The 11,981-nt window shown below is 38.3% G+C and overlaps 1 protein-coding gene across 1 annotated transcript; it reads left to right on the top strand.

Moving 5' to 3' along the window:
- The first annotated feature begins 1,515 nt into the window (after nucleotides 1-1,515).
- Nucleotides 1,516-11,642, top strand: e2f4 (E2F transcription factor 4). Its single transcript, XM_086163653.1, has 11 exons — nucleotides 1,516-1,908; nucleotides 3,813-3,922; nucleotides 4,958-5,119; nucleotides 6,161-6,204; nucleotides 6,332-6,396; nucleotides 6,479-6,661; nucleotides 6,921-7,008; nucleotides 10,249-10,389; nucleotides 10,611-10,658; nucleotides 10,764-10,808; nucleotides 10,910-11,642. The coding sequence occupies exons 1-11, from the start codon at nucleotides 1,744-1,746 to the stop codon at nucleotides 11,023-11,025; spliced, it is 1,167 nt and encodes a 388-aa protein (XP_086019779.1). The 5' UTR covers nucleotides 1,516-1,743; the 3' UTR covers nucleotides 11,026-11,642.
- Nucleotides 11,643-11,981: the final 339 nt, after the last annotated feature.

The following is an 11,981-nucleotide window of genomic DNA, read 5'->3' as shown; positions in this document are numbered from 1 at the left end:
ATTACACATAGCAGTAATAGGGTTGTCAAAATTGTCATTTTTGTTTTAAAACATAGTTGAAGACCTTTTTCCTGCTGCTTATGTGTTTTGAGTTGTGTTAGTGAGTTTTGTGTTACTGTAACCTGATTTTCTTTTTTTCTTATTTTTTATGGCCAATTTATGACCATACCAAATTTAATATTATGAGCAGCTTGGTGGTGCAATAGTGCAATAGAATAGATATACCTTAATAGTTCCAGGCTAGGAGATCCTTGTGTAAGCGCAGCAAGGTGACAGGGTGAAAAAAAAACAACAGATTAATTTATTGAAAATAAATATGTAAGAAAAAGTACTAATATAGCAAAACAAAATGTTTGAACTTATGATTGGGTTTATAATGTTTAATTGCATGGATCAGAAGAGATTTCCTGTATGTCTGTCAGACACTGAAACTGCAGCAGGCTGTTGGAGAAAGTACTTGCTATCTGTCAAGTGTGTGTAGAAGGGGCTACTCGGGGCTATTCATGATGGATAACTGAGACCAATCGCAGTGTTGGCCGTCTTGATTATTTCATTATGTTTTATTAGTTTTATGTTTATGTTGCTGACTCCAATGCAGCCTGCTAAGCAGACAGCAGCAAAGAAAAGGGTACTAGCCACAATAAACTGGTAGAAGATCTCCCAAATCTTGCAGCAGACGTTGAAAGATCAGAGTTTCCTAAGGCAGTACTCTGCTCATCCTGTTCTTGCACACACTGTTAGTGTTGGATCTCAAGTCCAACGTGTTGCTATTCCTGGCTTTAGTGCTTCCATTTCACAACAAGAGGGTTCCTAATTTTTAAAGGGGGCCTTTCTGTGTTGCATTTGCATGTTCTTCAGGTGTCTGCATGGGGTTCCTAGTAGTTCTCTGGGTCCTCCAACAGGTCAAAAGCATGCAGTATATTGATTTAAATTGCCGAGGTAATATAAAGTTAAAAAAAAAACAAAAAAAAAACATTTTGTTGTTGCTACTGTGGCTGTTGTTTTTTTTTATTATTATTATCATCACCTTATCGCTATTACAAGGAAAGATTCTTACCCACTGCCAAATTGATGATGTTCTTGATTACTTTGTTTGTTCCAGCTGGTTCAGCTATCTCAACCTATAAAGTGGCAAATGCCAAGTGGAGCTTCCTCTTGATGCAACACAGCACATAAACGTATGTATAATCGATGATGATGGTTCGGTACATTCGAGTTGCTTTGCTCAAAAAATAGGATTAGTGATAGGGTAAGTTGTAAGGGTATATGTACAAGTAACCATCATGCACCAGTCCCTAATTATTTTTATAATTCATACACCCTTTATTCAAAAAAAAAAATTAGTAAATTCTAACACACTACATATTATAGGGGATCGACTGTGAACTAAAATGTGTTGGTTGAAACGGTTTTGAATAAATGTTGGTGTACGCTTACGAAATGATATAATCACTGTTAAACACTCCCTCCGACGGTTGAAACGTCCCGTCATACCTCGCGTGGCCAACGGCTCTTCTCAATCGAAAGCGTGCTCAATGAGATCTCGTACCTAGTCTATCCTGATCAACAGCGAAATAATTTGGAGTAAACTTGGTCGGAATAGGTCATTAAAAGAAACATCTACTTGTCACATATTCCATTTGGCGTCTTTCTGTTTGGCTACGGTGCCGAAGTGTGCCTTCCTGGTCTCACTGGCTCAGTTTGGTCGGGGAGGCAGAGGGAAGTACGAGCGGGTTTTGAGTGATGATGGAGCTAGAGTCGGCAAGTAACCGACGCGAATTGGGAGCTGTTGGGGACTCGCTGCAGCCACAAACCCCAAGCAGGCACGAAAAGAGCCTGGGACTTCTCACGACCAAGTTTGTAACTTTACTACAGGAGGCGAAGGATGGCGTATTGGACCTGAAAGCAGTGAGCATACAATTCAGTCTTTGTTGTTAGCCGGCACATGTCAATTTGAGCCTGCCCGCTGTTGTTGGGTTACGTGTTCTGTCGTTAGCCTGCTTGTTAGCTTAGCCTAGCAACACTGTTTTGAATTAGAGTTTTAACATTTTAGTTAAGTCTCACTGCAGCTATGGTGTTATTTTTAGGTTTCTCAGTGTGGGGCAGCACAATCACAATAAGTTCGTTCACCTGAGTTTGAAAATAATCCCTGGTCCACTTTAACATTCCCTCTAGATTCAAAGTTTCCTTGTTGGATTTCCTCTTAGCTACCGGCTCTGTAGCTTCAAACATGAACATTTCCTATTAACCAACGACTTCTTAACTTAACGATGGTTCACGTGGGTAATTGCAAAAAAATACTTATGTAAAAACAAAGCAATACTTGTGTTTTAGTAGGATTGAAGCTTACGGTGTTTGTTTTTTCCCCCCAATGTTGTTTTGTTTATTCGTGACTCGGCCATCATTCACTCACTAAAATATCTTTTGGCTTTCACAGTACCATAACTGCAAAAACACGTATGTATAGATTTGATGTGCATTATTCCCTGCTTTTATTAACTTTTTCTTCACTTAAAAGATTTATCAATGGGTGTTTCTCCTTTCCCCCCCAAAGTCCAACCATCAAAGCTCGCAAATGCATATGAAGAGAAAAATGACAACTATATTGAGGCCCCCCCACAATATATAAATGCTGTATTAGGGGCGTTCTTTGAATTCTTTTATTCTTTTTGATTTATCACACTTGTTCTTTTCTTACATTTTCATTTTTTTAATGGACACTAGTTGGTATCCTGTCTTATGTTAATGCTTTTTAATGTTCAGGAGTAAAATGTTATGCACAATAAGGTAACGTGCTTCCCTTTAAACTTTCGTTTTCTTTTTCTGTCCGCAGTGAATGTTGGATAGTATGAACTAGGTATAAAATAAGTGTTATACATAGTAGTATGCTAAATAGAAGTAAATAAAAGGGAGCATGTTGAAGGTAATGCATTGTATACTGGTATTTGAAATGCCTCTGGAAGTTTACATTTTTTGAACTCGTCTTTAATGCAATTTGGTGTCATTCAGTATAGGGTTGGATGCTGTTCAGTTTATATGATATTCTGACAATGTAGTTGTGAGTTCCGAACACGAGTGGTACTTCTTGGAAGCCTTTCACAAGCTGCGAAGAGGTTTTATTTAATACAATCTTCTGAAAATGCAAACCGTGTTTGGAAGGTATTTTGCTCTATGTTACTATAGTGGTCGTGCAGTGACAAATACATTACACGGTTAAGTTGTGTGTTCCAAACGTTAATCCTGCTTCTTGGAACCCTTTCACAAGCTTTTCAATCTGATATGCAATTACTGACGTGTGTGTGTGTGTGTTTACTCCTAGCATTATACTTTCCTGGTACCTTTTTCAGATAAACAGGACCACTTATGGCAAATTTATTCAGAGGACTAATTGAAATATCAGCTCAATGCTGATTTAACAAAAAAAAAAAGAAAACTTTAAAAATCCAAAATGTGACATGTATGTCAGATAATAACCAACCTATATGAACCTGTGCAAATTTAAAAATTGTATTTGTCAGCAGTTCATTTTAAAGAAATTTTACAAATGTTTAGATCAGCTAAGAGTCAAACACCCATTGTACCCATTATTTGTCAATTTTGTGATTACCGGTTCTATGTTATTCTTAAATGAATAATGAGCGCAATCCATTAGTTTCTGAGAATTGAATTTTACTGTGTCGAAATAAATACAAAGGCTCTGTATGTATGTATGGATTGATGTTCAGTACTGTCACTTGTCACTGCAATCATTTTTTGACAGGAAAAGTCAAATATTAACTGGTCTTTTCTCTCATCACGGTCATGTCATACAGGCGGCAGACACTTTAGCTGTGCGGCAAAAAAGGCGGATCTATGATATCACTAATGTGCTTGAGGGAATTGGACTGATAGAGAAGAAGTCCAAGAACAGTATTCAATGGAAGTGAGTAATCAGTTTATTTAACATGCTTCAGAAGTTACCAAAAAAAATGTGGGATAATTATGATTAATATTGGTTATAGATGGTCAATACCTAGTATGATTATCGTAGTAATTTGAAAGGTTTTATGTAGAAGGAGCTAAAATGTTATGTGCTACAAACTTCTTAAAATTTCCAGGAAACTGTACAGACAGTTCTATTTGGTCAAATCATGATGAGCTGCATATTTTATCTGACAAATGTGTTGAAACTGACTGCGGACATCTAATTGAGGAAGCTTATTGACCTCAACTAAACATTTTTCAGATAGAAAAAGTTGTCAAAAGTAACAAATCCATCAAGATGTTTTGAGAGTCAAAAACTCAAAATTTATTATGGCAATACCTCTAAGTTAAGGAGTACTGAATACATGAACTATAAGAAATCAAATTATTGCACTATGGTGCACTCGCATGATGACATGTACAGCACTAACCCAATAGGTGATCGATTCGACCAAAATAGTCATATGTTTTTTCTGATGTCTCTTCACCTTGTTTTTAATTTTTTTTTTTTCGTACAAGTTGATTGGGTTAGTGGTTAATTTGGCAGTCGGAGCTGTGGAGTTGTGTTAAAGTCAGTAAACAGTAAGCATGGCAATACAGTTGTGAAATGTTTCGCACTTTTGCCTCATCAGTAAGTTCCAACCGAACAACTGACTTGGGCCTTTATCTGTACAGTTTGCATGTTCTCTTTATGCTTTGAGAGATTTAATGCAAAATAAGATTTTCTTTTAATAAATATTCAGCATTGTCAGATGTTTTCATTGACAACAACAATTATAGATGTCTACTTTTAAAATGTCTTTTTGTTTTTCCTCCATGGTCCAAAGGAGACACATTTTGATAGATTTTTTTTTTTTTTTTTTTTTCCCTACCATAAGAATATAAAGAAGAATTCTGTGCATGTCTGTGGAAGCAATTTGTAGAGATACAAATGTTTTCAATCATTATGGAGTGAAATTGTCTAAGCTATTGTTTCTTCATCTGTCTGTTTAAGGGGTGTGGGTCCAGGATGTAACACAAGGGAGATAGCGGACAAGCTGATTGATCTAAAGGCTGAACTAGATGATCTGGCTCTCAGAGAACACGAACTGGACCAGCAAAGAGTATGGGTCCAACAGAGCATCAAGAATGTTACAGACGACACAAATAACAGTCCATATCCTTCAATAAGGGCAGAAAAAGAACTCTTTAAGAATGAGTGGTTATTTTACATAATTTATAAAATCTTTTCAGAGTAATGCTTGACTATTCTATTGATACATATGGAGTAATTTATATACCTTGGGCGGGTTGCAACATTGTGGGGTTTTGCTTTGGTGTGCTTTCCCACTTGTCAAAAGGACCAAATCACTTGAACAGATTGTTGTTGCTTGCTTGCCGGTTGCAGTAATGCATCTTCAAACTGGATTATTAAACACCAAAGAAGATGACAACTACAAGGAAGACAACTGCAGATCAAGGAACAGAAATCCCCTTCCAGTAGTTTATTTAATGGGCCGGACAGTTTTTTAATAAGTTGTCTTTTATTTATCCTTCATGAGGAAATTTGTTCTCAGTAGTCCCATCATGGAGGAACCATGAGCATTAGGCTGCCGTCCATCAGCACAAGGGGAGCAGTAAGGGGTTCAGTGTCTTGCTCGACACTTTGACACACAAGGAGGAGCCGGGAATCGAACCAGGAATATTCGGGTCCAAAGACTATTGCTGTACTTCCTACACTATGCCTTCTCCAAAGCTGCTTTTTGCTCCACTTCAACTCTTTGGTATAGGTCAGGTTGCTTTCTGACCTGAAGCAAACCACACTAGTGTTTGATAAATGCACTGACACCCATCTTTTCTAATGGACTAGGATTGGTTTCTTTGATAAGCCACAGAGTTTCACACCAGCCCAATTGCTGCAGGGTTTGTTACAAGCAGACCAGACAATGTTTGTGTGAATGATACCTTAGAGTGTAAGACTGAAAATCCCATCCAACAAAGTCATTATAATATCAAACACAATTTATTAAGGCCTCCTGTATCTAGCTGTGTGTGTGTGCATGTGCGTGTGTGTGCGCACACACAATAGCTTGGTCTTTCTTCTCGCTCAGTCGTATCTTGGGGCTGTATGATGAATTTGACTATATTAAGATCCCTGGTTTTCCAATTTTAAGTGGCAAATATGCACAGGGCAAGTTCCACCTTAACACTTCGAAACTATGGCCTATGTGAAACATGAAGACCTCTGCACAGCTTTCAAAGGTAATTCTTTTTTTTTTTTATTTACCCCCTCCCCCACTCAGTCTTGGCCTGGGTTCTCTCATTCTGCTAACTTGACTGTGTCTAATGCAATTCAATAAGTCATCAAGTGTTTGCTCTCTATCCATAGGTGATACTCTCTTAGCAATCCGTGCTCCAATTGGTACACAATTAGAGGTTCCCATACCAGAGGCTGTAAGTTAAGTGCATATTTCCAAGTCCAGCTCCTGTTTTTCACGTTTGTCTCTTACCTTTAACCAGGTATTTTTGTATGCAGGTCCTCAATGGTCAACGAAAATACCAGATCTGTCTGAAGAGTTCATCTGGTCCCATTGAGGTTTTGCTGGTAAATAAGGACCCGTCCAGTGCCTCTCCTGTCGTTCTGCCAGTACCACCTCCAGATGATGTGCTCATGAACTGCCCAACACCTTCATCACAACCCCTTTCTGCTGCCTGTCAGGTCCTCACATTTTTCACTGCTTGTTGTATGTTGCGAATGCTACTGTTTTTTTAAAGAAAGACCAAGAGTATTCAGTTAGAGTAAACCGTTTGAGTATAATAAAAACTCTGTTCCCATCAACTGCAGCTGAGCTTTTCTTTCTTTTTTTTTTTTTTAATAAAAGCTAAATGTTTTGCGTGTCTCTGACCTCATGTTATCATGCAAATGTAGTGTGTTGTCATAACTTTGCTAATTTATACTTTGTCCCCTCCCCCAATAGGTTCTAAAAACAGGTCCAGCCACATCCACCAAGTTAGGTCCTGCGACAACATTAGCCAAAGCAGCAAACCAGACTGCCTCAGTGTCAGGTAGGTAAGGGGAGGGACTACAGGTTGAAAGTGTTAACTATGTAATGTGGATTCTGATGTTGTATAGAAACACAAAATATTTTGAATCAAGGAAGGAAATGGAAACTTATGTAGGCCTCACTTTTAGCCTCACAATTTCTGAAGAAATGCATTTTAATGTAAAACTCATGCCCTTGGCGCATAAATTGTACGGTATGATCCTTAAAACCTGTTTGTTTTGAGTGAAACGTTTTTATTAAAACTAAACAAAAAGACTTTCAGCTCCCATAAGTCTAACAAGATGTGCTGTAGGTTTGACAGAAGTTTGAGGAGTCATCGGATCCACTCTGAGCCATCTCTTGTTTGCAGTGGTGATGGAGGGGCAGGTTCTCTTCGGGAGTGATGAGAATGGATAGGATCAAGAATCAGTCTATCAGAGGGACAGCACACGTTTGATGCTTTGGCGATACAGTTAGAAGTCAGACTGCGATTGGTCAGTCATGCACAGAGGGGGGGGTGAATATATTGACAGAAGGATGCCAAGTTTACAACTGCCAAATAGGAAGTCTTGACCAAAGGGAAGATTTAGGAATCTAATGGAAGGGGATATGAAGTTAGTTGACGTTAGCAGAGGATAGGGAGCATAGGGTTAGATGGAAGTGGCTGCTTTGACTGGGAATAGTGAAATGGGAAAGAAAAAGATGGATGTCTAACAGAACAGGATGGACAATTACTGTATTTTCCGGATTATAGAGTGCACTGGAATGAGATATTTACACAGATTTTGTAAAGGTTTATTTACATACCTTAATTGATTGTTTCCAAATGGTGCCTGGAACAAGCAGTAAAACAGCTGAGCAAACAAAAGACAAAACTCATTGATGGCTTTATTCATCCCCCTGCATACTGCGACCACTGAAGTCTTCTTCAGTGTTGGAGTTGAAGAGCCTCAGAAAATCTCCGTCACATACCTTTTGAGTCTCTTTCGCTGTCGCAGCAATGTCCCTTTCATCTCGAGGCAAAGTTACCTCTGAAAATATGCTGTTCTCTTCACGCAGCAGTCCACCTTTTCAAAACCCGCTGGGGATTGTGGATCCTTTGACTCTGCTCCACACTGTTAGGATCCACTGGCAGACCTCAAAAAAGGATGCTCTTTGCATGCGGCCAGTTTCTGTGAATGCTTTGTCGCCGCTGGTCATCCAAGCCTCCCACTCCCCTTGGCGTGTCGCTTTAAATGTGCGATTCACACTGATGTCGAGTGGCTGCAAAAACGTATTTTGTGTGTCGTGCTGAATTTTGCGTTGCGTGCACCAAAAACTAGCGTCGTCGTCTTCTTTGCATTGACCTCTTGCGTCTCTCGTTTTTGCACTTCCTGGTAGAGCACCCCCCGATGGCTGTGGTCAAAGAAAAATCCATAGATAAGCTGCAGGGTTCAAAGCGTGGGGAAAAATGTAGCCGCCTATAGGCTGGAAAACATGGTAAATTTATGCTCATTGCAATACTGCTTAAAACAATCCATACAAATAAAATGATTAGGCCTATCTACAATCTTTAGTGAAATTGGCAATTTGGTTTGTCTTGAATGTACTAACACATTTTTTCCCCTAAATAAAATGATCATCCAGTTAAATAATCCTAATTTGCAGTGGCAGTTATATTGGTTTTACAAATACTGTCTGCATGGCTTTCCCATTAAACAGTAGCTTTTGACTTAGACCTCCACAATCCTGACCATATAACTTTTTTTGTGTGGAGTTATAACATGAGATGTAAAGCTTTACAATATGAGGGCCATATGTGTATTTTAAGCGGACTGAAGTAAAAATTGAGCTTGGCAATCTTGGTTTCTCAGTTTATATGTGGTTATTGTGCTTTTGTGCCCTAAATGTTGGAGTTCCGTGTTCTTGTTCACATTGTAATTCAAAACGGTTATCCAAAATCCTATGAAACTTTTGTAATTTCTCTTTAAATTTTAGTGGGATTTGCCTTTTTTTCCTGGGGAGAAAAGTTAAATAATTCTTCCTAATCCTAATAGTGATTATTCCTGATCAAAGATTAATAATCCCAAAAAATTATAGTTTAGCTTGGAATTCTGACATTTCTACCCTGACCAGGAATGTTGGAATTTTGGTTTTCAAAATCATTAGATGATTCATTATAACTGATAATAAATTGTTGTGACCCCCACAGCCTCCTTTTGATGATTTGCCATAATTTCTTTCCTCTTTACCTTTTGTGGATGCTCCCCTCAGGGTTCACCACAGCGAATCCACCTTCTCCATCTAACCCTATTCTCTGTATCCTCCTTTCTCACACCAACTGCCTTCATATCATAAGTCTTCTCTTTGGTCTTCCTCGAGACCTCCTGCCTGGCAGCTCCAATTCCAGCATCCGTCTACCAATATATTCACTATCCCTCCTCTGTACATGACCGAACCATCTCAGTCTGGCCTCTCTGACCTTCTCTCCAAAACATCTAACATGCTGTTCCTCTGAGACTCATTCCTGATCCTATTCAGTTCACGAGGTGTATTTTATCTGAATCCTTTAAAGTTTGGTATGAGTAGTGAATTTTTAATTGATCTAGTTTGGCTGGGTTTGCTTAGGCTTTCCCATATCAGTTATAAAACTACTATTTTCAAATCCTGACTGATATAGTATCATCACCCTCGGCCAGATGACATTTACAAGGGCAATATTTGCAGTTACCCATAATGCCGTGTGCTGCTAGTTGTTGAAATGAGGGCATAAATTAGATTACTTTGCAGATTAATTTTTAAGGTTTTTCCCTTCTCTTAGTAATGAGTAAAAGTGCTTTTGTTTGATGGGAGTAATTGACCTATAATGGCTTAATTTAGAATTTTATTCATTGTGCAACCGACCTGTGTGCAGCATTTACAGAAGCACTGCACACAGATCAAGTTTTACAAAACTCATGTCTAAAGAGATGTGGCCTGACAACACCTAGGCATTTGCACTCTTCCCAGAGTGCCTCCTGTTAATGGACATGCCTTGTTTATGCCTAGAATGACTAATCATTCATACAAGGTTTCATTATTTAATATGTAGTTGTACCTACTCACACAACTTAAGGTGAAAATTTCATAGGTCTACTCCAGTCCTACTGTAAACTCTGTCATCGTCAGGCATACATGATTACAATGATGTGAGATGCACTTGAGTATAATGCAAAATTCAACTATTTCTACATACTTAATTACATACTACTCTATTTACTGTTGCTGTCTCACAATATTTCAGATGTGACAAGTACCTCGCTCCTCACACCAACCACAGATCCACCCAATGCTGTAACTCAACAACTTCAGTCCTCTGCCTCGTTGGATGGATCCGTGTCCTCTCCTTCAGTGTTTGAGCCGATCAAGTCGGATCCCTCTGAGAGTGAGGAATATCCTAAGATTTATTTATCTTTGGAATTAAAAATGGAATATCTGTCTCAGAAAAATGACGGTGATAATACTTCACACAAACTTTTGTTTTACATTTAAAAAAAAAAAATGAATTCAGACAATATGTTTGTACAAGTGCTCTGCTGTTAATACAGATAAATAGACATTGCTTGTGTGGGGATATAACTAAAATTTGTTTTGGTTTCCCCCTAGTGATGGACTTTCCAAAAGAGCTCTCTGAGATGTTTGATCCAACAAAAGGTAAGCAAAATGTTCATTTGCAAACTTTTTATTGTAATTATATTCACACAGCTTTTTAAACATCCTGCAGATGATTCTGTAACTCAAATGTTTCCTCATTGGCAGAGATCATGAGTGGAGATTTATTGGAGGACCTGATGTCGTCAGAAGGTGAGTTTTGTAACAAATGCAGAAACAAATTTTCATAATCAAAATTGATATTACGTGCTGTCATTGTCTTCATATTCATTTCTTGGTTGTATTACTTGCAGTGTTTTCGCCCCTCCTACGTTTGTCCCCTCCACCTAGTGACCATGACTACATCTACAACCTCGATGAGACGGAAGGCTTGTGTGACCTCTTTGATGTCCCTATTCTCAATCTCTGACCCCTTAAGTCTAATGTCAGACTGGGAAACGGTCTCAAACTAATCTACCTTAATTCTCTTAAAAATAATGTTCCCCTATGCTGACACTGAAGGTGAGAAGATTTGTAAAGAGTAAATATTGAGTCTAAGACACTTTTGGCTGACCCTGATCTGAGTTGGACGGCAGCTGCCTCTTCAGCCAAGTGAACAAGTACAGGCAAGGGGATTTCCTAATTTTTCAAAAATCAGAATGAATTAGAAATATATTTTTGGATTATTGTATAATATGTATGTAAACAATATATTTGTGTATCAGCTTTCCTATGTGCTTGAGAACAAATGTGAATATGTATGCATTACACGAGTACGTGTATGTACAAGTGCTTGTATTTCGTTATGGAAGTTCCTGTCAGAAATCTTCAGGAAAAGAACCTTCCCATCAGGTCAAGATTTGTGGCAGGCTAATCAAGCAGAGCCGCAGCCCACATCACTTGAGTCTAGATGCAGCTGTTTAAATATGCACTGTCCTCATGTACATAAAGAAAAAAATATATTTGTATCCTAGCACACACCATGGTTATGTAAAAATTGATTACATTTGTCTCACAGGAAAATAAAGAAATGTACCACATTTAAAATATGGACATGTTTTCAAGAAATCAATACCTATGAAGTGCTTGTCATATAGTCAACCTTTAAAATAACTGAGTGTTTTTAACATTTGTATAACTTACTGATCAGTCAATGTGAAGGTAAAGCGCAAAGTAGCAAGTGGATTGAATCCTGATAATTTGCTATTGACGTTCATTGTTTCTTGAGTTGCAACCCACAGATATTTGCAATCCAGTAAATCATCTGCTATCAGTTGTCCCCAATTTTCTTATTTATACGAATTCCACTGACTGCAAAATAAAGATGAGTAAGCTACACCTTGGAGCGAAAGAGGCTCTTTTTAAGTTTTACATTTCCTCTGGATT

The sequence above is a fragment of the Fistularia commersonii genome, chromosome 17 (assembly GCF_037954325.1).
Source record: "Fistularia commersonii isolate RoL2024-O1a breed Wild chromosome 17, RoL_Fcom_v1.0, whole genome shotgun sequence".
NCBI lineage: Eukaryota > Metazoa > Chordata > Actinopteri > Syngnathiformes > Fistulariidae > Fistularia > Fistularia commersonii.
Note: the sequence above shows the minus strand (reverse complement) of the source record. Positions and strands in the feature narration are given on the sequence as shown.